Source organism: Ovis canadensis, chromosome 7 (assembly GCF_042477335.2).
Source record: "Ovis canadensis isolate MfBH-ARS-UI-01 breed Bighorn chromosome 7, ARS-UI_OviCan_v2, whole genome shotgun sequence".
Lineage (NCBI taxonomy): Eukaryota > Metazoa > Chordata > Mammalia > Artiodactyla > Bovidae > Ovis > Ovis canadensis.
Window position 1 is genome coordinate 68895625 of NC_091251.1, and position 27553 is coordinate 68923177.

A 27553-nucleotide genomic window follows, 5' to 3' on the forward strand; every position below is an offset into this window, starting at 1 on the left:
GTTACTACCCAAAAATACATAAATAGCTCATAAAACACAACATCAAAAAAAATTAAAAATGGACAAAAGGCCTAAAGAGACATTTTTCCAAAGAAGACAAACAGATGGCCAACAGGCACATCTCAACATCATTAATCATCAGAGAAATGCAAATTAAAATCATAATGAGATATCACACCACACCTGTCAGAATGACTATCATCAAAAAGAATAAAAATAACAAAAGTTGGTGAGGATGTAGAGAAAAGGGGACCCTTGGTGAGAATGTAAATGGGAGTAGCCACTGTGGAAAATAGTATGGAGGTTCCTCAAAAAACTGCAAACAGAACTACCATATGATCCAGCAACTCCACTCCTGGGTATATATCTGAAAAAAATAAAAATACTAATCCAAAAAGATACATGCACTCAGTATTCACAGCAGCATTATTTATAACACAACAGCCAAGATATGGAAGCAACCTAAGTGTTCATCAACAAATGAACAGATAAAGAAGTTGTGGTATGTATGCACAATGGAATACTACTCAGCTATAAAAAAAAAAAAAAGAATGGAATCTTGCTATCTGAAACAAAACAGATAAACTTGGATGGTATTATGCTTAGTGAAATAAGTCAGACAGACAAAGACAAATATTGTATGTTATCACTTACATGTAGAATCTAAAAAAGAGAGAATATACTAGTGAATATAACAAAAAAGAAGCAGACTCACAGATACAGAAGACAGACTAGTGGTTACCAGCAGAAGATAGGGGGAGGGGAAAAATAGGGACAGGGTATTAATAGGCATAAACTACTATGTGTGGGCTTCCCAGGTGGCTCAGTGGTAAGGCATCTGCCTGCCAATGCAGTAGACTCAAGAGACATGGGTTTGATTTCTAGGTCAGGAAGATCCCCTGGAGTAGGAAATGGCAACCCATTCCAGTATTCTTGCCTGAAAACTTTCGTAGACAGAGGAGCCTGGTGTGCTACAGTCCGTGGGGTTGCAAAGAGGCAGACAGAAATGAACACACAGACAGACATATTATGTATAAAATAAACAGGCTACAAGGATATATTGTACAGCACAGGGAATATAGCTAATATTTTAATAACCAAATGAAGTAGCTCCTTTAAACATGTGAATCATTGTGTTGTATACCTGAAACTTATATTTCGTACAGCAACTACACCTCAATTTTCACAAAAAGGAATGAATGAACAAATGAATAAATAAATCTCTGTCTCTACACACAGACACACACACCCTTTTGGTTCTTTCTCTGTAGAACACTGACACACATAAGTATCTAAGTAAGGCACTGATTCTCAACTAGAGATGAGGGAGATGTGGGGTTGATAAAAAGAGCAAAGGAGTTGGGGATAATAGGTAATTTTGAAAAGGCCTGATGCAGACTTTGTGAATACTGATTCAAAAGCCATTCACAGCCTTTGTCTATTACAGAGATGAAAATGCTAAAATGAATTTTCTACCTTTGCCTGCAGCTAAGGGGTAACCCTGTGACAGAGCTGTGGCCGTATTCTTGAGAATGGCTTCCATCCTGAATAAAAAGCTAAAGCCTCACTAGGAGAAAGCACCATGCTCTAACCATTCTCCCTGCCTGGTCTACGAAGGATTCAGATGTAAAAGCAGTGCCTGGAAGAACCGAACATCAGGTCTACTGCTGCCACCATTCCCCAGGGCTCTGTGCACAGTATTCTCAACAGAAGAGCAAGCAGAATCTGGCTTCCCGGGCCAGCCTGTATTGAAGGTGAGAAACTTAACCTATTTCCTGTTAAATATTATTATATAGCGAGCTTTAAAAAATACAGCTGTACTCGTTCTCCACTGAGGCTAGCTAAGGTCAAAGTCTTCAGTGGGAAGGACCTGGGCTCGAAGAATTTCCCAAAAGTAATAATTATGAAGCATTGATAATTAAAATTATAATGGTTATGAATCACTGAATTAGAGGCTGTAAAGAAGGCTGTAGGGTCTTAAAAAGTCTTTGAAAATATGACCTGAATATTTTTAATGGCATCCCACTTTAAACATAAGAGTTAGGATTGAATAGTGCTTTGACATCACTGCATTTCATAATGTAGTATTGCATTTAAAATTTTACCTCAGTTAACTCTTAGTATTTGTTACAGTTGAGAACTAAAGAGTTCCTCAGAGAACTAAAAATCACTATGTAATAAAACCTCACTAACAAATCATTAACAAGGAACTTCCGGGCCAAGTTAATGAATGTAAAAGAAATGCCCAAATTACCTAATAATTTTTAAAGTCAACAGTATTATATCTTTGAGGCGATCCATGATGCAGCTTTAAAAATATTTTCTCCAGTTCTACCTATAAGAAAAAAAATCAAGTGCTACTGAATCATGTTTTGTGCTTCAAAGTTTTGTACTTACCTTTTTTTTCTCCAGTGTAGGGCACATAGTCTTCCCTGTCCTTATGCTCCAAAGCTTCCTTTTCCAGATATGAAAGGAGGTGTTCTCGATCAAATGGCCCTGTGGCAGACTTGGATGTCTGGTTCTTCTGCCGGAACCCTGCAGGCAGAAGGGCGTTCTGCCAAAGAGAATGAATCAGACATTATGACCAGCAAGAACGCTAATGCTGTATGCGTCCAGATGTTACCCATCTAAGAAAGAATTAGACTAGAATGAGATGTAGGCATTAAAGACTTCATTACACGGTTCGAGGGCAGCAACATAAAAGTATTCCAAATGAAGTTTTTTAAAACTAGGTAGAATTAACTTACACTATTTTTAAAATAGGCACATTTACCTCTTCTTCAGAGAGTATTCTACTAGCAGGAAACACCTTTTATTTTTTAAGTGTTCTGGGACAGTAACAAAAAATAGTTTGTGATGCTTAATAACAGCTCAACATATACGTATATATGGAAAATATTATAACATTCATTGCAAAAGAATGCTAAATGACTATATACATCACAGTCCATCATAATGTCTACTTCATCATAAAGATTTTTTTCATAAGAAAAATATGTATACATACAGTATATCTATACAGGATATCACGCAATTAACATTTACTTGTGTTTAAACGCAATGTGTTCAACTTCTATGTGTACGTATGCGTGTATACATCAGAACTAGGATGTATTTGGAGCAACCACTGTCATTGGCTACTCATGCACTAAGACACTCAGAGATTCTATGGCAAGAGTTATATCTCTAGGTTTCCACATGGGTACAGTCTTTTTGAGTGCATGGAGCAACTGACGGTTGGCAGAGAGGTGGGAGGCGATGGGCTAAAGTTGTCTCTTTTAGGTCCCACCCTGTATTTTCACTAAGCCCAAGAATAACAAGCAGTGACTAGACAATGTGAGGGTCATCCTTTTGCTTGTCAAAAACCAAAGAGGTGATATTACCATGTCTCACAGTTCTTAAGTATTCCTTGCTTTGAAAATGGGAGGCAGACAGAAAGTCACATAAAAGGGCCAGCTCTGTTCTGAAGTGCCTCCCAATATCCATGAGGATGCTGAATCTCCTGGCTGTTGTAAGACCATTTTTCATTCGGGGTGATCTTATATGGATAACGATAAAAGCAAATTTTCACTGTATAACTAAAAACATGGTATGGCACTTCAACTCTGGCCATTTGCTGAAATCCACAATAATTTTCATAAAATTCATCTTTTGTGTTTTTCTCATGTAATGTTCCATGTATGACACAGAAAGTTCATCTTTCAAGATGAAATACAAAAGAGATCTGTTCCTAACCATGCCCCAAAAAGGTTTCTACAACACAAAACTGTCTATAAGAACAAAAAAAAGAAACACAAGGTTTCTACCCTCTGGCTTTGAAATCAAGGCAAGAGCTTCACATGAGGAATCCACTCCCAACCAACCATCCTACCATTTTTACTTCCTAAAGAACTGTCTAACTTTCCTCCATCTCTAACACAATTACTCTGGTCTACACTACAATCCAAGCTGGGATGGAAAATTGCAGAGGCCTCTCAACTGGTCTCCCTGGATCAGCTGCCAAATACTCTTCAACACTCACTCCCACCCCATCCACCTACCCTAGAGGTTATCCCAGCCTCACTTCACATACCCTCTCCATTCTAGCTCCATCAGCCCTTGTTCCTCCCTTTTACCTGCCATATACTTCCTTCCCTGGGATACTCTGTCCATCCTTTTTTGTTATTCATTTTTCAGAATGCAGCTTCATCCCTCCACAGAAAGCTCTTCCTAACCTCCCATTATATGCTCTTATACGGCATGATTATTTTGAGGGCAAAGACCATGCTTGTTTAGATCACTCTTGCATCCCTAAGCCTAGCATAGTACCTGAGATATATAGGTTGCTTCCCACCCCCAATAATTACTGAATAAAGACTTTAAAATACATTTATTTTATGTATTCATTTGGCTGTGCCAGGTCCCAGTTTCAGCACTTGGCACCTCTGACCTTCGTTGCAGCACATGGGGTCTTTATTTGTGGCATGCGGGACAGTTAGCTGCCCCATGTGGGACCTAGTTTCCTGACCAGGGATCCAACCTTTGCCCCTTGCATTGACAGCGTGGAGTCCTAACCACTGGACCATCAGGGAAGTCCCTGAATAAGGATTTGAGACTACTTTTAAAAAAAAGATTGTTTTGACGTTGACCATTTTAAAGTCTTTACTGAATCTGTTATAGCACCGCTTCTGTTTTATATTCTGATTCTTTTGGCCTCAAAGCATGTGGAATCTTACCTACCAGATAAGGGGTCAGAGTCATACCCCCTGCATTGGAATGCACAGTCTTAACCACTAGTTCACTAGGGAAGTCCCAAGGATATTTTTAAAGAAAAATGCTCATTAAGGCAAATTAATACAAGCTACTTCCCTTCACCATCAATAAGACCCTTATCCATATACTGCTATTTCATGGTGGTAGCAATAGAGTTGCAGTGTTCCACCTGCCTATTCAAGCCCATATTAAACATACAGGTTTTAAATGATACATTAGCTAGAATCCTGGCTCCTTAAATACAGTCTTTGACCACAAAATAAATGAGAGCTATCTGGCTTTGGAGGCCAAAAGCTAAGCTTTATTAGAAGTAAATAGATTAGAAGTAAAAAGATTAAAGCTAAGCTTTAATCAAGTTGGGTTTGGTCACTAAGTCGTGTCCGACTCTTGTGACCCCATGGACTGTAACCCATCAGGCTCCTCTGTCCATGGGATTTTCCAGGCAAGAATACTTGAGTGGGTTGCCATTCCCTTCTCCAGGGGATCTTCCCGACCCAGCGATCGAACCCGGGTCTTCTGCACCGCAGGCACTCTTTACCGACTGAGCTATGAGAAAAGCCCCAGTTAATATAATGTGATCTCAAGTTAATAGATCATAATTACTTAACAGATAAAAGTATATTTTATCTATTAATAAATAGATTAAAATCTTATTAAAATTACACGCTTCTCCCTTACAGTGAAATGCTGTTTAATAATTAATTCCCAGTTTAGAATTAAAAAAATAGCTTTTGCTAGACTGATCGGCTGTCTTTTGGAGACAGAAGTTTCAAAAAACAGATAAGTTAGCAAATAAGTAAACTGAATGTAGCATAAGGAAAGTAAAATAGCCCTCCAAAATATTAATAATGAGATATCATGTTCACACTGCATCAGCTGTCAATAAACATCACTGTTCTTCTAGTACCAGGGGTCGGGAGTCACAACTAGGATTGGGGAGTTTACAGAATACATCCAGAAGTTAGAACTCAAGTCTCTCCATACAAGAAGCAGGCTATGGATTTCCAAATAAAATAAAAGCCATCAGCTTTTAGACCTACAGCTTAAGGCACAAATTAAAGGGGACTCGCTGTCATTTAACAGAAAGACCACTAGACTCGACCAGGCATCAGTCAGGTAGTGGGGCATCTAGTCTCAGGCCTTTCCATAGTTGTAGAACTGAGGCAAGCCACCTAACTTTTTGTTTTCTGTCTGTGAAACAGAGGACAAGAGCTAGATCAGTTTTTCTCAACTAAGGGTGTTTTTGTTCCCCAGGGGACAACTGGCAATATCTGGAAATATTTTTGATTGTCACAACTGGCGGGAGAGCATGTTAACCATATTTTAAATTTTCCTGTATTCTATGATGCTTTGACATTGTGGGGGCCTTGCTAATCCTGGAAAGAACGCCCCTCGCAGGGCTAATCAGTTAGTTCCTAGGGATAGCAAACAACTCTGTCTGTCATCAGTGTGCCTTTCATACGAAACCCCAACCACCTCTTTTACCTCTCACACACGAAGCCAGTACTTGCTCTGCCCTAAATCGGCCCAGGACCAGATACCAGATAACTAGAAGCCACTCCTGTAGCCAAGAGACACTGAATTACTCAAACTGCCCAATGCTAAGCTTGCCCACACTTGCTTACTCTGTCTCACCTGTTTTTTCCCTTGGAAAGCACAATAAAATTTCTAGGCCACACTTGCTCCTCATTCCTTCTGACTCCTGGCCAACCCCCTGCTTCCCCTGCAGCCCTGTGCAGCTTGGTGTGCCTCCTGCTGTTGGGAACTGTAATAAACTCTTCTTTCAAGTAAGTTATTTTTACATGGCATCTTACCAGACCTGATTAAAACAAAATCCCAGGTACATTTTAAAACAGGAGGGTGTGCTATTAGTATGTAGTGAGCAGAGGTCTAGGATGCTGCTAAACCTCCTATAAAGCATCAGACAGCCCACAGCAAAGAATTACCCAGCCCCAAATGTCAATAGTGCCAAGGTTGAGAAACTCTGGACTAGATGAAAGCTTTACGTTCCTACTATTTGATTCAAATAGGGCTGATAGGTTGAACTACCTGGGGAAGATTCTGCTGTGACATGCAAAAGAGCACTGTTATTCTAAGTTAACCCACAGACTTAGGTGCACTAAAAAATCTTCCTTACAATAACAATTATGGTTAAGGGATTTGATCTGTAGTACAGACACATTAACCACGTGCTGAAGTAATGCTGAGAATAGGAGTGTAATGCTCAATAAAATTAAAAAATATTCTCGCAGGAAATAAACGTGTGGTAGTGACAAGAACACTTTCATAAAACAAACTCTACCACAATCCATAAAAGGTACTAAAAATCAATGTTTTGGCATAATAAAACATGGTAAAGAAGCGCAGCAAATAGTCATTACCTTTAGATTAGGAAGCCATTAACTCAGTGTTCTCCCCTCACTGCCACTTACCTTCACCCCCTACCCATCTGCTGCTGCCCCCCAAAACATATCAGGGATTAATAATTCAAGGATCAAGGGTCTCTACCTTAGCCTTAAGTAATGTATAAGATAAACAACATCCATTTTGGAAAACAAAACATATATTCAGGTCTGCTTTACATGGATTGCAGTACTGCCCAGAGTCTGCTTAGATCTATTCTACCAATGACTGGAAACTTTGATCCAGTTTGTTCAGCATCTTTCAGAAAGGTAAGCATTAGATTTAAGGTCATGAAGAACCTTCTAGAGACACTTTCTACACTGCAACCATCTTGGTATAGAAGCCCTGAAGAGGCACAGAGGCTGGCATATGCTGTATTTTACCCAAAACATTATTCCCTGCCCAGAGAGAAAAGATTTCTTAAAAGGGAGAAAATTTCGGGATATGTTTGAAAATAAAAATGTTGGAAAAAAATGCTTAGACTAGTTATGTTATTAGAGATACAAGGCAAAAGTGGGGGAACTGAGAAGGAGGCAAAAAGTTCATTTGGATAAAGAGAAGGAGTGGGAGGGCAGTGTCAGGGAAGTCATGAAAAAGATAAGTGCTCGAAGGTGGCTACTTAGTATCAAAGGGTTTCAAAAATTATTTCATTTATCTTTATGACCTAGCACCTACCTCAGGGTCAAGATCATCCAGAACAGTTTCCAGCTGTTTCAGTTCTATTTCTGACAGATTCCCAAGGAGTTCATCTTCATCCAGGTCCTTGTATTTTTCTAAGTCCTTCCGGAATGACAGCGCCATGGTTCACAGTAGAGGAAGTCACTTAATTTTTGCTATCCAGTACAGTGAGAAGTGATTTTTTTTCCCCTCAAAACTACGGAGAGAAAACAAAAACATTTAAAGTGTTATGTCATGTCCACCTTACTTCAATCTATTCTAGGCTAAATGAAATGTCATTTCCATGTGTCGTAAATTCTTTGACCATATATCACGCACTACCCTCCTCTATGAATCATTAAATGCCTTTACCTTTTGCCTTTTGTTGACAAAAAGCAACCAAACAAAAACAGAAAGCCACAACTAGGAAGAAAGAAGTGAAGGAGCGAATAAAATTCAACTCCATTAAGACAGCTTCCTGATAGTACTTGGATTTCCTGATAACTCTGTTTTAGTGGGGGGAAGAATTTATATATCAAAATATAATTTTTTTTTCCATCAATGGTTTTTAAATGATTGCTACCAGAGTACTTTGTTTAAGCACAGTATGTTTGAGGTATGCGTGTTTTGCTGTAAACTGCTTAGAAGAACATTATTTTCTGACTCAATGTAGAGGGGATATTAATACACTTTCCACAGGAGAAGCGGCCATTGGAAAAAAATGAGCAGATACATTTAAAAAATATTTTTGATAAGGCATTTTTCCTTCTAATTTATATTTTGCTGCATTATGAAAATAATACATTTATTTGGCAAAGTAATCTAGGTTCCAAGTTGAAATAAAATTCTGAAGAAAGTGTACAGATTATTTTTTAAATATGAAATATTATATATATTTTAAACAATACATACTAACATTCTTATTAAGAAAAGGCATCTTTAAAGGAAAAAAAAAACAACATAGCATTCTGAAAATGCTTTAGAAAAAAACTCAATACTGATATGTCATTCACTGACCGGAAAGACTGGTCAGGCGGGTCTGGCGATAGGAAAGGATCTCACCATTTCCTCACCATGTCCATCCCTCCCAAACAGCTCTGAAGTGACTCAAAAAGCAGCATCTTTCCAGATACAGCAGGACTGTACCACAGGAAAAAAAAAATACTTAAAATAAGTACCACAAAAAGTGTGAAATAAAAATGAAGTATTTCTAGAAATTCTAGCCACATATGTGGATCATTGTCTCACAAATGTTTCTGTGTGATTAAGAAATAATCCTGAGACCCAGTGATGTGGCTAAATTTTTCTCGGCTATAAAACGCCCAGTACTTTAAAGCTGGGATACACTTCCTACTCCCTTCTCCCAATTTTTCCTAACTTAGTATTTTTACTAATACATTTTCCTCCTCAAACTAGTAACACTTCGTGGATCCTTTTATGTGTTTTCATCTCCTATGAAGAAAGGAAGGTTCACTACAGGGGTCTGTCAGCTAGCGAACATCTGGGTCCAGTAACAAGCAAATAAATGGAGCTGTACTTACGCAGATGTTAAATCAGAGGCATTTTGTACAATAGCCCTAGATGGGTCTGGCTTACACCTGTTCTGCTGGCACCTCATCTGGTTTAGCAGCAACCCTGGATTATTTTTCACTTTTTTGAACACATAATTATTATCATTATTGTTATTACTAAGCTCGGAAAACCTCCTCTGTACTTCCAACTTTAGGAATACATGCTTATCAAGCATCCAGGGAGTGTATCTGCTCAACTAAAAACAATAAAGTTTGTGGAGACTATTCAATAGAAGGTATCAGCACTTTCAAATATATTAACCATAAAATGCAATTTTAAAGAAGGTGGTAGGTAACTACAGGGGAAAAAATAGAAAACATTTTGAAAAAATACTTCCTTCATTAAAGTATCAGTGATATGGTATTTGAGACTTTGCCAACAAAGGTCCATCTAGTCAAGGCTATGGTTTTTCCAGTGGTCATGTATGGATGTGAGAGTTGGACTGTGAAGAAGGCTGAGCACCAAAGAATTGATGCTTTTGAACTGTGGTGTTGGAGAAGACTCTTGAGAGTCCCTTGGACTGCAAGGAGATCCAACCAGTCCATTCTGAAGGAGATTAGCCCTGGGATTTCTTTGGAAGGAATGATGCTAAAGCTGAAACTCTAGTACTTTGGCCATCTCATGCAAAGAGTTGACTCATTGGAAAAGACTCTGATGCTGGGAGGGACTGTGGGCAGGAGGAGAAGGGGACGACAGAGGATGAGATGGCTGGATGGCATCACTGACTCGATGCACATGAGTTTGGGTGAAATCCAGGAGTTGGTGGACAGGGAGGCCTGGCGTGCTGAGATTCATGGGGTCTAAAAGAGTCGGACATGACTGAGCAACTGAACCAAACTGAACTGAAGGGTAAGAAACTGATAAAAGTACATGAATATGTACTAAGAGTAATCAGCTTTTGATATTTTTTAATGTTTGAACAATCAATTCAAAAAGTCTTTAATGTAGTTTAACATATTTTGAGGTTTATCAGTTCAGTTCAGTTACTCAGTCATATCTGACTCTTTGCGACCCCATGGATTGCAGCGTGCCAGGATTCCATGTCCATCACCAATTCCTGGAGTTTACTCAAATTCATGTCCATCGGTGATGCCATCCAACCATCTCATCCTCTGTCGTCCCCTTCTCCTCCTGCCTTCAATCTTTCCCAGCATCAGGGTCTTTTCAAATGAGTCAGTTCTTCTCATCAGGTGGCCAAAGCATTGGAGTTTCAGCTTCAGCATCAGTCCTTCCAATGAATATTCAGGACTGATTTCCTTCAGGATGGACTGGTTGAATCTCTTTGCAGTCCAAGGGACTCTCAAAAGTCTTCTCCAACACCACAGATCAAAAGCATCAATTCTTCTGCACTCAGCTTTCTTTATAGTCCAACTCTCACATCCATACATAACTACTGGAAAAACCATAGCTTTGACTAGACGGATCTTTGTTGGCAAAGTAATATCTCTGCTTTTTAATATTTTGTCTAGGTTAGTCATAGCTTTTCTTCCAAGGAGCAAGCATCTTTTAATTTCATGGGTGCAGTCACCATCTGCAGTGATTTTGTAGCCCCCAAAACTAAAGTCTCTCACTGTCGATTGTTTCCCCATCTATTTGCCATGAGGTTTATAGCACACAATAAAGCCAACACCTTGCTCAATAAATATTTCAAAGAAATAAGTATTAATTATTTTGAGCATCCCCTCACCTTACTCTCAAGTGTTCCAGCTTGGGCCATAAAATAAAGGTCATCCTGTAACTCACTGCTCAAAAGCCAATAAAGAGGCAAGGCTGGTGAAAAGGACACTTTGCCTTATTTTGGATGCCAGCAGCTGGGGGTGGGGGGCTGTCCAAAGGCAACCCCCACTCTCCCGGCCAACAATCGAGTTTTTATAGGCCAAGGGAGGGGGCTACATACGGAAACAGCACAGTCACCTCTGACAGGCATCTGAAATTGGTCACTGGTGGTCTGATCAGCATCATCTTGATATGTTTTAAGTACAGTTAATCTTTAGTTCCAGGGTTGGTTGGTTTCCATTTCTTGAGGCCAGCTCTTGGAATTGTGTCAACTTAAGTCTTGGCTACAATCTGGTCATCATATAATTAACTTTTCCACCTGGTGGGGGTTTCAGTATCTATGACAGCTCACAAGACATGGCTCAAAACATTATCTACGGCCCTTGTGTGTGTGTCAGTCAGTCATGTCTGACCCTTTGCAACCCCATGGACTCTAGCTTGCCAGGCCCCTCTGTTCCTGGAATTTACCATAGCTTACAGTAAAGAATCTGCCTGCAGTGCAGGAGACCTGGGTTCAATCTCTAGTTCGGGAAGATCCCCGGAGAAAGGAATGGCTACCCACTCCAGTATTCCTGCCTGGAGAATTCCAGGGACAGAATAGCCTGGTCGGCTACTGTCCATGGGGTAGTAAAGAATCAGACCCAACTGAGTGACTAACACATACGTACAGCCCTTGAGGAGGAACTAAAAGTCCTTGACCTTGCTTAACGACTAAACTAGTGTTATTTGGCCTCCTTTGACTGTTTTCCTTTGTTTCTGCATGTTCTCACTGCTCTGATTAAACTTATTCTTTAGCTAAATAGTTTCTACAGAAAAAAAGCAGGTAGAGGACATGAAGGACAATATCTATAGGGTTCTGCTCCATTTCAATCTTACTAATAAGGTACCGTAACGGGTAATATGATAGGAATAAGGAATTGGGGCAAAGGCAACATTACATGCCACTCAGGATCTATAGGTTTGGTCCTGAGGCAGGCCTAAGATGGCAGAGGAACGGGACAGGGAGAGCACTTTCTCCCAAACAAATTCATCAAAAGAGCATTTAAACGCTGAGTAAATACCACAAAACAACTTCAGAATGCTGGCAGAGGACATCAGGCACCCAGAAAAGCAGCTCACTGTCTTCAAAAAGAGGTAGGAAAAAATATAAAAGACAAAAAAAAAAACGGACAAAAGAGGTAGGGACAGAGCTCCGTCCCGGGAGGGGAGTCTTAAAAAGAGAGAAGTTTCCAAACACCAGGAAACACTCTCACTGCCGAGTCTGTGGCGAGCCTTGGAAGCGCAGAGGGCAACATAACAGGGAGGGAAAATAAATAAATAATTAAACCCCACAGATTAGGAGCCCAGAGGTAAATCCCCCAGCAGAGAAGCAGCGCAGACACCTGCATCCGCCACTAGCAAGAGGGGGCTGGGCAGGGAGGCGCGGGCTGCATTGCTTTTTAAGGATCAGGCCGAATGCCCCAAGGGTATCCAGAGCAAACTAACTTGGGCTAGCAAACCAGACTGTGGGATAGCTACCATGCGAAAAGCTCTAACATAAGACACCACCAGGACCACACACAGAACAAAGGATGGAACAGAATTAGCCGGCTGCAGACCATCCCCTTCCGGTGACAGGCAGCCAGAGCCAGAAGGGCTGGAAGGGGTCAATCGCAGCCCCAGAGAAACATTATCTACCAAACTGCAAGCAGACTTCTTTGCTAACTAAGACTTCTTGGGGTTCTGGACAGTCATCATCCGCCTGAGAAGGTGCACCAGTTGTACACCCAGAAAACCGAGCAGCAGAGACGGGAGAGGCGATAAGTCGCAGTGACCGCACTCGCCAAACACCTGAGCTACTCGGACCTGGGAAGGGCACAAAACGCACACCCAACCGAGTCTGTACCACTGAGGACTACCTGAGTGCCTGAGCCTGAGTGGCTTAGACCTGGGAGGTGCATGCAGCCCAGGGCTGGCCTCGGACAGTTCCCGGGAGAGCAACCTAGAGCCTGAGCTGTGTGCCCCGCAAGCAGGGGCAGGCGCAGTGTGGCTGAGACACTGCGAGCACACGCCAGTGTTATTTGTTTGCAGCGTCCCTCCCTCCCCACAGCACAACTGAACAAGTGAGCCTTAAAAAGAAAGTGTCCACCACCGCCCCCCTTGTGTCAGGGCAGAAATCAGACACTGAAGAGACCAGCAAACAGAAGAAGCTAAAACAGAGGGAACCACCTTGGAAGTGACAGGTGCAGGAGATTAAAACCCTGTAGTTAGCACCAACTACATGGGAAGGGACCTATAGATCTTGAGAAATATAAGCCAGACCAAGGAACTATCCGAAAATGAACTGACCCCACACTGCCTAGATATGTCCTAGATATATCTTTACTATTTTTACAATTATTCTTTTTTTTTCTTTTCTTTTTTCTAAACTTTTTAAAAATTTTAAGTCCTCTATTACTCCTTTAATTTTCATTTTTATAACCTACTATTACTTTTCAAAAAAAGACCCTATTTTAAAAGTAAACTTCATATATATATATTTTTAATAATTTTTGTGACTTTGTTTTTTTCTTCTTCATCTTTTCTTTAATATTGTATTTTTGAAAATCCAACTTCTACTCTAGATTTTTAATCTTTGCTTTTTGGTATTTGTTATCAATTTTGTACCTTTAAAAACCCAATCTTCAGTACCCATTTTTACTTGGGAGTGAGATTACTGGCTTGACTGCTCTCTCCTCCGTTGGACTTTCCTTTTTCTCCACCAGGCCACCTCTGTCTCCTCCCTCCCCCTTCTCTTCTCTACCCAACTCTGAATCTCTGTGTGTTCCAATCGGTGGAGAACACTTAGGGAACTGATTACTGGCTGGATCTCTCTCCTTTTCATTTCCCCCTTTTATCCTCCTGGCCACCTCTGTCTCCTTCCTCCCTCTTCTCTTCTCTGTATAACTCTGTGAACATCTCTGAGTGGTCCAGACTGAGGAGCGCACATAAGGAAACGATTACTGGCTAGCTTGCTCTCTCCTCTTTTGATTCTACCTCATCTCATTCGGGTCACCTCTAACTCCCTCCTCTCTCTTCCCTTCTCCATGTAACTCTGTGAACCTCTCTGGGTGTCCCTCACTGTGGAGAAACTTTTCATCTTTAACCTAGATGTTTTATCAATGGTGCTGTATAGAAGGAGAAGTCTTGAGACTACTATAAAAATAAGACTGAAAACCAGAAGCAGGAGGCTGAAGTCCAAATCCTGAGAACATCAGAGAACTCCCGACTCCAGGGAACATTAATAGACAGGAGCTCATCAAACACCTCCATACCTACACTGAAACCAAGCACTATCCAAGGGCCAACAAGTTCCAGAGCAAGACATACCATGCAAATTCTCCAGCAACACAGAACACAGCCCTGAGCTTCAATATACAGGCTGCCCAAAGGTACCCCCAACCATTGACATCTCATAACTAATTACTGGACACTTCATTGCACTCCAGAGAGAAGAAATCCAGCTCCACCCACCAGAACACTGACACAAGCTTCCCTAACCAAGAAACCTTGACAAGCCACCCGTCCAACCCCACCCACAGCAAGGAAACTCCACAATAAAGAGAACTCTACAAACTGCCAGAATACAGAAAGGCCGCCCCAAACGCAGCAATATAAACAAGATGAAGAGACAGAGGACTACTCAGCAGGTAAAGGAACAGGATAAATGCCCAGCAAACCAAACAAAACAGGAAGAGATAAGGAATCTACCTGATAAAGAATTCCAAATAATGATAGTGAAAATGATCCAAAATCTTGAAATTAAAAATGGAATCACAGATAAATAGCCTGGAGACGAGGATTGAGAAGATGTAAGAAAGGTTTAACAAAGATCTAGAAGAAATAAAAAAGTCAATATATAATGAATAATGCAATAAATGAGATTAAAAAAACTCTGGAGGCAACAAATAGTACAATAACAGAGGCAGAAGATAGCATTAGTGAAGTAGAAGATAGAATGGTAGAAATAAACGAATCAGAGAGGAAAAAAGAAAAATGAATTAAAAGAAATGAGGACAATCTCAGAGACCTCCAGGACAATATTAAACGCTACAACATTCGAATCATAGGAGTCCCAGAAGAAGACAAAAAAGAAAGACCATGAGAAAATACTTAAGGAGATAACAGTTGAAAACTTCCCTAAAATGGGGAAGGAAAGAATCACTCAAGTCCAAGCCCAGAGAGTCCCAAACAGGATAAACCCAAGGCGAAACACCCCAAGACACATATTAATCAAATTAACAAATATCAAACACAAAGAACAAATATTAAAAGCAGCAAGGGAAAAACAACAAATAACACACAAGGGGATTCCCGTAAGGATAACAGCTAATCTTTCAATAGAAACTCTTCAAGCCAGGAGGGAATGGCAAGACATATTTAAAGTGATGAAAGAAAATAACCTACAGCCCAGATTACTGTACCCAGCAAGGATCTCATTCAAATATGAATGAGAAATCAAAAGCTTTAAGGACAAGCAAAAGCTGAGAGAATTCAGCACCACCAAACCAGCTCTCCAACAATTGCTAGATTGCTGGGAGAAATATCAATAACCTCAGATATGCAGATGACACCACCCTTATGGCAGAAAATGAAGAAGAACTAGAAGCCTCTTGATGAAAGTGAAAGAGGAGAGGGAAAAAGTTGGCTTAAAACTCAACATTCAGAAAATGAAGATCATGGCATCCGGTCTTATCACTTCATGGGAAATAGATGGGGAAACAGTGGAAACAGTGTCAGACTTTATTTTTAGGGGCTCCAAATCACTGCAGATGGTGACTGCAGCCGCGAAATTAAAAGATACTTACTCCTTGGAAGGAAAGTTATGACCAACCTAGATAGCATATTAAAAAGCAGAGACACTACTTTGCCGACTAAGGTCCGTCTAGTCAAGGCTATGGTTTTTCCAGAGGTCATGTATGGATGTGAGAGTTGGACTGTGAAGAAGGCTGAGTGCCAAAGAATTAATGCTTTTGAACTGTGGTGTTGGAGAAGACTCTTGAGAGTCCCTTGGACTGCAAGGAGATCCAACCAGTCCATTCGGAAGCAGATTAGCCCTGGGATTTCTTTGGAAGGAATGATGCTAAAGCTGAAGCTCCAGTACTTTGGCCACCTCATGTGAAGAGCTGACTCATTGGAAAAGACCCTGATGCTGGGAGGGATTGGGGGTAGGAGGAGAAGGGGATGACAGAGGATGAGATGGCTGGATGGCATCACTGACTCGATGGACGTGAGTCTGAGTGAACTCTGGGAGTTGGTGATGGACAGGGAGGCCTGGCGTGCTGAGATTCATGGGGTTGCAAAGAGTCGGGACACGACTGAGCGACTGAACTAAACTCTCTAGACAGGAAACACAAAAAGGGTGTATAAACCCGAACCCAAAACAAATGGCAACGGGACCATACTTATCAATAATTACCTTAAACGTAAATGGGTTGAATGCCCCAACCAAAAGACAAAGCCTGGCTGAATGGATACAAAAACAAAACCCCTATATATGTTGTCTACAAGAGAGCCACCTTAAAACAAGGGACACATACAGACTGAAAGCAAAGGGCTGGAAAAAGATAATCCATGCAAACAGAGACCAAAAGAAAGCAGGAGTAGCAATACTCATATGAGATAAAATAGTCTTTAAAACAAAGGCTGTGAAAAGAGACAAAGAAGGACACTACCTAATGATCAAAGGATCAATCCAAGAAGAAGCTATAACAATTATAAATATATATGCACCCAACTTAGGATCACCGCAATATGTAAGACAAATGCTAACAAGTATGAAAGGGGAAATTAACAATAACACAATAATAGTGGGAGACTTTAATACCCCACTAACACCTATGGATAGATCAACTAAACAGAAAATTAACAAAGAAACACAAACTTTAAATGATACAATAGACCAGTTAGACCTAATTAATATCTATAGGACATTTCACCCCAAAACAATGAATTTCACCTTTTTATGCTGGAGAGGGTGTGGAGAAAGGGGAACCCTCTTACACTGTTGGTGGGAATGCAAACTAGTACAGCCACTATGGAGAACAGTGTGGAGATTCCTTAAAAATCTGGAAATACAACTGCCCTATGACCCAGCAATCCCTCTGCTGGGCACAGACACTAAAGAAACCAGAATTGAAAGAGACACGTGTACCCCAGTGTTCATCACAGCACTGTTTATAATAGCCAGGACATGGAAGCAACCTAGATGTCCATCAGCAGACGAATGGATAAAAAAGCTGTGGTACATATACACAATGGAGTATTACTCAGCCATTAAAAAGAATACATTTGAATCCGTTCTAATGAGGTGGGTGAAACTGGAGCCGATTATACAGAGTGAAGTAAGCCAAAAAGAAAAACACCAATACAGTATACTAACGCATATATATGGAATTTAGAAAGATGGTAACGATAACCCTGTATGTGAGACAGCAAAAGAGACACAGATGTATAGAACGGACTTTTGGACTCTGTGGGAGAGGGCAAGGGTGGGATGATTTGGGAGAATGGCATTGAAATATGTATAATATCATATAAGAAATGAATCGCCAGTCCAGGTTCGATGCAGGATACAGGATGCTTGGAGCTGGTGCACTGGGATGACCCAGAGGGATGGGGGAGGGAGGGGGGTTCAGGATTGGGAACTCGTGCACACCCGTGGTGGATTCATGTTGATGTATGGCAAAACCAATACAATATTGTAAAGTAAAATAATAATAATAATAATAATAAAATTTTAAAAAAGGATCTATAGGTTTGGAACATGACTTCCCTTAAAGTGACTGAATACTCCAAGAGATGGCTCCTTATCCCAAAGTAAAAGCTGTCACACAAAGCACTGAATAGTACTGCTTAAAGATTAATAAAATGAACACCATGAGAAATACAACGCAGCCTCAGAAAGAGAACACTACTAGTACTCTCATGTTCCCCTTTCCATCTATTCCTCTAGAAGTAGTAGCCAGTAGACGTATTGAATTTTGAATTAATCATTCTGTTACTTTCTTCAGTTTTACCTCAAATGTACATATCTTGAAACAGTTTTAGTTTTGCTATTTTTGGTATATATACACATGTAGACTTGTACATTATGTATTTTATCTTTTTCCTGATGTATTTATTTAATTTAAAAATTTCTTACAGTGCTGTGTTGGTTTCTGCCATACAACAATGCAAATCAGCCATAATTATACAAACATTCCCCGCCTCCCCTCCCCACATTCCATCCCTCCAGGTCATCACAGAGCGCAAGACTGGGCTCCCTTTGCGACACAGCACCTTCTCACCAGCTATCCATCCTACACCTGATAGTGGATATACGCTGATGCTTTCTTCATTCATCTCACTATCCCTCCCCACACTGTGTCCACAAGTATGACTTGCTTTCTATACTCAACATTGCTTTGCGTTTATATTTAGAGCTGAAATTCTTTCTTTTCATTTCTATATAATATTCCACTGTATAAATGAACATCTGAAGACCTGCTGTCTTTCCTGCTCGATTTTTCTGCTGTGAAATAGGCTTCTTGTTGCCTATTTTCCTGGTATACATGTGCAAGAGTTTCTCCAAGTTGTCGAAAGCTAGGAATGGAATTGCTGGGACAAGGGTATGGTATTACCAACTTTACTAGGTAATGTTAAACTATTTTCAAAGTGGTTGTACCAATTTAGATTCCTGGAAGATTCAGTGCATGACAATTCATGTTGCTCATCCTTGCTAACTATTGATATTATCAGAGGTGGGGGTATTTTTACCCACTCTGGTGGATATGAAATGATATTTCATTGTGGTTTTAATTTGCATTTTGCTGAGTTGTGATGAGGCTGTGCATCTTTTTATGTTCTTGGCCTTCGTCACTTAGACACAGTGGTATTCCTTAGTCTACGAAGAACCTCTGCCCTTTTTTATATTGTGTTATCTTTAAAAAACAGGATAGATGCTCTTTACCATCTTCTGGATACTAATCTTTGTCAGTTATACATTTCAAATCTCTTTTTCCATTTTAACTCTTACTAATTTATTAAGGTATTTCTTGGGGAAAACGTATCAAAATGTTTTTCAGTTATCTAAGGAATTTACTTCCTTGGCTTGTTTTTTCCTTTTCAAAGCAATGCAAAGGCATTTCCTTTAAGTTCAGACTATGAAATTTTGCCAAGAGGCAAGAACTTCCAGGTAGTTCATCCTACCTAACATTGCTCAAAACTCAGCAAAAGCGTTCAGATTCCTAACCTGACTGTACCTCTCATCCTTCACTGAGGGTTAGCTGTGTAGTGACAATATGCCAAGCATTAGCAAGAGAAGCTTCGAACTTCTTAGGAAGGGACGCTCTGGAAGTTGTGCTTAGCTCTGCTTTCTGTCCATGGATAACATGTCCTCTCTTGCTTGCCCTCTGACATCTGTGTATTGGAAGGAGAACAAATGCTAAATGGTTTCAACCAGTGTCCTAGAGAAGTATCTTAAATCTACACTGAGTCTACAGGAACTTCTTTTAATTGCCAAGCTAATGTAAAATCCATTTCATAAAAATACACTTCACAATTTACACAGTAAAGGAATAGATTTTTTTTAAACATAATAGTCTCAAGTCATTTTTTTTTAAAGGTTGTATATAAGCAAAAGTTAGTTTTGCCAATTAGGTAAACTTTAAGGCAGAAGTAGAAAATTTCTGAACTTGAAATTCTGATATGATCAGACTCTTTAATTCTCTATCCTTGACTCCCTTTTTGGAGCAGCAGTTTTCAAGTTTTAGAGCGAATCAGAACCCCCTGGAGGGCTTGTTAGAATGTCACCCTGAGGCCCCACCCCAAGTTTCCTGATTGAGTAGGTTGAGGGATAGGGCTGAAAAGCTGCTTTTTTTTAAAATTTAAATTTATTTATTTTAATTGGAGGCTAATTACTTTACAATATTGTACTGGTTTTGCTATACATCAACATGAATCCGCCACAAGTGTACACGTGTTCCCAATCCTGAACCCCCCTCCCACCTCCCTCCCCATCCCATCCCTCTGGGTCATCCCAGTGCACCAGCTCCAAGCATCCTGTATCCTGCATCGAATCTGGACTGGCAATTCATTTCTTACATGATATTATACATGTTTTAATGCCATTTTCCCAAATCATCCCACCCTCGCCCTCTCCCACAGAGTGCAAAAGACTGTTCTATACATCTGTGTCTCTTTTGCTGTCTCGCATACAGGGTTATTGTTACGATCTTTCTAAATTCCATATATATGCGTTAGTATACTGTATTGGTGTTTTTCTCTCTGGCTTACTTCACTCTGTATAATCGGCTCCAGTTTCATCCACCTCATTAGAACTGATTCAAATGTATTCTTTTTAATGGCTGAGTAATACTCCATTGTGTATATGTACCACAGCTTTCTTATCCATTCGTCTGCTGGTGGACATCTAGGTTGCTTCCATGTCTTGGCTATTAAAAGCTGCATTTTTAGCAAGCTGCCAGCTGGTGCTGACGCAGTCAGTCTGAAGCCAGGCTTTGAGAGTCACTGCTCTGCTCTGGAGGAGCTGACTGTGAAAGGTCTGACAGCCGGATTGCTCATCCTCCTGGCAGCTGTCTGGCCCTGCCCACAGGCTGGAGAGCTGTCAGAACAGCCCCAAAGGCTAGAGGGGCTGTTGCCAGGGTGTGGCTTCCTTTTCACTCCTGCTCCCCTGGATTCAGTTAGTGGAAGCAATACCAGGAACACAGGGAAACTCTGGAATGTTCTGCCAAAAGCCTTCATTCCATTAACTGACTTCTTTTCAGTTATTATCTGTCTCTAGAATCCTTCTCCTTTTCCACACATGACTTCCAGATGGATTGTCAGCCATCTCATTTGACAGATGTTTTAAATTTTAGCTTTCTATTTAGAATTTTTTTAAATAGCTATATTCTAGATTTTTGGGATCACTTTAAATGAAGCACTATTGTGAGATTCCAGATGCCATATTTACATTTATATTTATCACTGCATTAGCACCAAGTAGAACTGCTTTAATTGTTCTTGTGGAAAATTCTTAAAGAGATGGGAAAACCAGACCACCTGACCTGCCTCCTGAGAAATCGGTTGCAAGAAGCGACACAGAGGGATCCCTTGAACATGTTGTCCAGTCTTCTCTGACAGTAATATATGTATATTACTATATATTATATATATAATATATATTATATATATACATACATGAATATATTATATACATATAATAACTTATATGTAGAGTACATCATGAGAAACACTGGGCTGGAGGAAGCACAAGCTGGAATCAAGATTCCTGGGGAAAATATCAATAACCTCAGACATGCAGATGATACCACCCTTTGGCAGAAAGTGAAGAACTAAAGAGCCTCTTGATGAAAGTGAAAGAGGAGAGTGAAAAAGTTGGCTTAAAGCTCAGCATTCAGAAAACTAAGATCATGGTATCCAGTCCCATTACTTCATGGCAAATAGATGGGGAAACAGTGGCTGACTTTATTTTTCTGGGCTCCAAAATCACTGCAGATGGTGATTGCAGCCATGAAATTAAAAGACACTTACTCCTTGGAAGGAAAGTTAGGACCAACCTAGACAGCACATTAAAAAGCAGAGATATTACTTTGTCAACAAAGGTCCGTCTAGTCAAGGCTATGGTTTCTCCAGTGGTCATGTATGGATGTGAGAGTTGGACTATAAAGAAAGCTGAGTGCAGAAGAAATTGATGCTTTTGAACTGTGGCGTTGGAGAAGACTCTTGACAGTCCCTTGGCTTTCCAATGGTCCACACAGCTGTACAACATCCCAGCTCCCCCAACCCAAGCCCCAACACATCTCCAACCATTCTTCACTTTGTTCACAGCACTTCAGCAACATTTATCTTCTTGTTCTTCCTCCAACAAACCAGGCATACTCCTCCCTGAGGGCTTTTCCAGTTGATGTTCCTTCTACCTGGAAAAATCTTCCTTAAAATGGCTAAATGACCTGTTGTTTCACTTCTTTAAGATCTCTGCTTAACAGAGATGCGAAGAACTGACTCATTTGACAAGATACAGCCTTGACGTACTCCTTTTCCTAGCTGGAACCAGTCTGTTGTTCCATGTCCAGTTCTAACTGTTGCTTCCTGACCTGCATACACATTTCTCAAGAGGCAGGTTAGGTGGTCTGGTATTCCCATCTCTTGAAGAATTTTCCACAGTTTATTGTGATCCACACAGTCAAAGGCTTTGGCATAGTCAATAAAGCAGAAATAGATGTTTTTCTGGAACTCTCTTGCTTTTTCCATAATCCAGAGGATGCTGGCAATTTGATCTCTGGTTCCTCTGTCTTTTCTAAAACCAGCTTGAACATCTGGAAGTTCACAGTTCACATATTGCTGAAGCCTGGCTTGGAGAATTTTGAGCATTACTTTACTAGCATGTGAGATGAGTGCAATTGTGTGGTAGTTTGAGCATTCTTTGGCATTGCCTTTCTTTGGAATTGGAATGAAAACTGACCTCTTCCAGTCCTGCGGCCACTGCTGAGTTTTCCAAATTTGCTGGCATATTGAGTGCAGCACTTTCACAGCATCATCTTTCAGGATTTGAAACAGCTCAACTGGAATTCCATCACCTCCACTAGCTTTGTTCGTAGTGATGCTTTCTAAGGCCCACTTGACTTCACTTTCCAAGATGTCTGGCTCTAGATTAGTGATCACATCATCATGATTATCTGGGTCATGAAGATCTTTTTTGTACAGTTCTTCCGTGTATTCTTGCCACCCCTTAAAGAGTCGGACACGACTGAGCGACTGAACTGAACTGAACTGACTCATTTGAAAAGACCCTGATGCTGGGAGGGAGTGGGGCAAGAGGAGAAGAGGACGACAGAGGATGAGATGGTTGGATGGCAGCACAGGTTCAATGGACATGGGTTTGGGTGGACTCCGGGAGTTGGTGATGGACAGGGAGGCCTCGCGTGCTGCGGTTCACGGGGTGGCAAAGAGTTGGACACAACTGAGCAACTGAACTGAACATTTTGCAAAACTATAGTATATCACAATGAACATACTGACACTGACATAGCCCACTGATCTTAGTCCGATTTCCCAGTTTTACTTATACTCATATTTGGGCATATGTGTATAGTATGTTCCATACAATTTTATTATCTTTTAGGTTTGTGTGCCCATCACTACAGTCAAGATACTGAATAGTTTCAACATGACAAAGATTTCCCATGTTGTCCTTTTATAACCACACCCATCTCCTTCTCTAACTCTATCAAACAACATTTGATGCCCTCCATTTCTAAAATTAAGTAATTTAAAGGCTTCCCTGGTGGCTCAGATGGTAAAGCGTCTGCCTGCAATGCAGGAGACCTGGGTTCGATTCCTGGGTAGGGAAGGTCCCCTGGAGAAGGAAATGGCAACCCACTCCAGCACTCTTGCCTGGAAGATCCCATGGACGGAGGAGCCTGATAGACTACAGCCCATGGGGTCGCAAAGAGTCGGACATGACTGAGCAACTTCACTTTCATTTCTAAAATTAAGAAACGCCCTCCATTTCTAAAATTAAGTAATTTTTAAAAAGGTTATATACATAGACTCACACAATATGCAACCTTAGGGATCTGGCTTTTATCATAAGCATACATTCCTAAAGATTCATCCAAGATGCTCTGTATCAATAGTTCACTTTAGAAGTTATATTCCATGGTATGTATTTTCTGTAGTTTAACCATTCAGATGTTGAAAGATAGTTCTTGACTATTACAAATAAAGTATCTATGAACATTTGTGTATAGGTTCTTGTGTGAATTGGCCGGATCCCATTAACTCTGCTGCTCACATCTTCTAATGTCATCTCATCTCAATCAGAATAAAAACCAAATGGCTTTCCAATGGTCCACACAGCTGTACAACATCCCAGCTCCCCCAACCCAAGCCCCAACACATCTCCAACCATTCTTCACTTTGTTCACAGCACTTCAGCAACATTTATCTTCTTGTTCTTCCTCCAACAAACCAGGCGTACTCCTGCCTGAGGGCTTTTCCACTTGATGTTCTTCTACCTGGAAAAATCTTCCTTAAAATGGCTAAATGACCTGTTGTTTCACTTCTTTAAGATCTCTGCTTAACAAGCAACAAAAGTTTACTGTATTGCACACGGAACTATAGTCAATATCTTGTAATAACCTATAATGGAAAATAATCTGAAAAATAATATATGTGCATATGTGTAACTGATTCACCTTGCTGCGTACCTGAAACACTGTAAGTCAACTATACTTCAATAAAATAAATATATTAAGAAAAAATCTGTGCTTAAATATCAACTGATTTGAGAGGAGCTCTCTGTCCATAAAATAACATTTTTTGTCTATAAAATAACAACTCTGTCTATAAAATAACAACTCTCACAGGCTCCTCTACTACTGTACTGGGCATTCTCTACTTTCTTACCCTATATTTCTCTATATATTATTGTCTAACATGCTATGTATTATCTATATCTTGTCACTAAAACCTAAACTATAGTCCATCAAGGACTTTGCTTTGTTTAGTGCTACATCATCAGAGAATACATCATGGCACAGGCCAAAACTAAAAAGTAGCAAACATATCTAACCTTAAGACTAAGGGTAAACTTATGAAAGTCACGTTAAGTCAACCTGGAGTCACTCAGGATTACTGAAACACTAACTTCTTACCTTTAAAGGACAGTAGCTTTGTTTAGGATGTTTCTTCCTAGATCAAATATAAGTTAAGAAGTTGTTTAAGAAATAAATCAAGGCTTATTTACTAAGAAGCAAATAAATCAAGCTAAAAATTAATAGGAAAATTAACATTTGATTGAGCTAACTCTGTGTTTTTAGCTTTTTTTCCTTCAAAATTTGCCTTTTTGAAAATAAAAATATAAATACCTACAAGCATAGCTAAAACAAAAAAGAATGACAATACCAAGTACTGTTAAGAATGACAATATCAAATATTGGCAAGGATGTGGAGCAACTGATACGCATAATTTGCTAACAGAATGCAAATTGAGTCAACCAGTTTAGAATACTCATACCAGAATGGTGTAGCAATTGCCAGTCCCATAATTCCACTCTTTCCAAAAATCGTATATAAGAAATTGGTCTCCTCTGCTCAGAGACACTGTGTTTAGCTAGCACAGCTCTCTCTCTAATTACAGTAGGTATTAAATTCAGGTTTGTCTTTTTGTTTCAGGTATTGACTATTGGCTAGTAGTCTTATCCTTTTATGCTAAAGAAAATTTAATGACTACACATATCTTTTTAACCAATAAAAGTATTTCAATGTTGATACATATTAAATAACAGTACTTAGGATCAAAATATTTTCTCTGGGTACATATCTATTAGTCTTTTGAACTGAATATGGTTCACCATCCAAAACTTGTTAAGTATCTGATTCAATATGTTTTGGTTAAAAAAATTCAAATCAACATTCCTTTTTCTTTCTCGTTTGGGCCTGGCTTCAAAAATAACCTGGAAACAATTTTAAAATAAGCTATCGCTAACATTTAAAGCATCTAAATCTGTCCTATTTAGTGTCAGCCCTGAGTTTCAACTCTGGAGGTTTGAGGAACATTCCCTTTGATGGAGAAGGCTGGAGTAAAGAAAGTCCTTTATTCCTGGCATTTGCTAAAGCACAGGAATATCTGTTAGGAATACTGTGCAGCAGATTCCCCAACTGCAAGAGTTTAAAAGTCTCACAGGTCATTTCCTTTTTATGAGCTTATGATTCCAGATAACAGTATAACCAAAAAATGTACTTTGGACACCACTGTGTCCAAAATACTATGCATACCATATTTACCTTCTAAAATATAAAAACCGTTTTATTTTAGGTGTATATAATGTGTATTACTTTTGTAGTAAATAAGACTTTTTTAAAGGAAATAATTGGATGTTAAATCTTCCTATTCTGTTCACTACCTCTTCTATACCATGAAGCATAAAAGGCAGGGTGTTAAATAATGATTTTTGTGGCATTCATAGGATGCTACAGTTGACCCAGATGTGGGTATATCTGAGTGAGGAAGTTGCTCAGCACACAGAAGTTTGAGAAAATGGTAGTTGATTATTCTGTGTAAAAGTTCCCTGGAAACTTACCAACCTTCACTAAGTATGAGATTAGTTAAGCAGCTGTCTTTCTTGCCATTGTAACTGATGTTATCTTGATTTATTTTTTTTTAATGAGGTCTATAGACTCACCCCAAAAGCACAAGGAAAGAATATAAAGTCTGGAGACTGAGGGCAGTCCAGAAAAACTTGTTAGGGCCAGAACAAAAAAGAGATTTAACTGGAAGCAGGTTACCCAGTGCGACCTTAAGGGCAAAAGCAACCAGGTCATTTCTGTGACTATTAGGAGAAATACTTCATAGGTTATTCATACCACTTCAAAAACAGTCTTTCAACAAGACTCTACTGAGAGACCTTGTGGCTCCCATGGGAGCACCCCCACTTCCTTTTATGGTTCAAAGTAGCCAAGCCAGCTCCCAGTTGTAGCCCACCTCCTCTCTATTCTTGGTCTAGCTGCAGCATCAAAGATCCAGGGCAAGGTCAGAGAGGAACCCACTCTATTTGGATGAATGCCACATCAACCACGCCCTTAGCAAACCCAGTTTATAAGTACCACATGTTTTCCAGTCTTCTTTTTGGTTTGTTTAACAGACTGGGTAAACGAGGAAATGTTCAAGCTTTTCTAAAAGTTACTGCAAACTCAAAAAAACCTTAAAATAGAAATGACATCATAAAGAAGTCTCTCAGGGTATTAAGGTTACAGAGCTCTTTATCTCTGTTGATTAACCTAAAGGATCCTTCTACCAGTCACACTGTGAGCAAAACCAAATATGAGGTGACTTGCAGGAAAAGCTTATCAGTGCTCAGCCATCAGTCAAAATGCTGCATCCACTCCAAGTATACAATGGAGAGACTGAAAGTTTTCTCTCTCTCTCTCCCAAGGGAAGTATTGCTATGACTCATTCTTCCTCTTGCAAGAATTTTCTTAATACACCGAGTTAGTAAGCAATGAACTAGATACTAAATCCTAAAATAAACTAGGCTAGATCTAAAAGAAATCATGCTGAGATCAAGTTGAGTTTTATGCAGTGAGCAAAAGGTGAACAGCAACATCTTTCCTCAGTCTCACCCTTTTGAATTTCCTGGGCTTCAGACCAGATTTTTTCCTTCATTCTGAAAAACTCCTTTTCAGCCTTACCAATTTCCCCATTTTCAAATCAGTAAATGTATTTGTATACCTTTATTAAGTGCCAATTACACTTCATGTGCTGTCCAGGAGAAGGGAGACACTGGACGTAAGCAGGTAGGATATAGGGAGAGGAAAAGGATCATGAGAATGAAAGGAAAAGAATTTCAGATAATTCCATAAACAGACT

The 27553-nt window shown here is 39.9% G+C and overlaps 1 protein-coding gene and 1 non-coding gene across 2 annotated transcripts in view; one reads left to right on the plus strand and one right to left on the minus strand.

Moving 5' to 3' along the window:
• Window positions 1-27553, minus strand: part of TMOD3 (tropomodulin 3) — an 88791-nt gene that overhangs the window by 43204 nt on the left and 18034 nt on the right. Inside the window, exons 2-3 of the mRNA XM_069596510.1 lie at window positions 7831-8029; window positions 2398-2554 (exon numbers count right to left, since the gene is read on the minus strand). Coding sequence (XP_069452611.1) covers window positions 2398-2554; window positions 7831-7956 — 283 coding nt within the window. The 5' untranslated portion in view covers window positions 7957-8029. The remainder of the gene's footprint in view (window positions 1-2397; window positions 2555-7830; window positions 8030-27553) is intronic.
• On the plus strand, window positions 23462-23533 carry TRNAC-GCA (transfer RNA cysteine (anticodon GCA)). The gene has a single exon. It is a non-coding gene; the product is annotated as a tRNA-Cys (tRNA).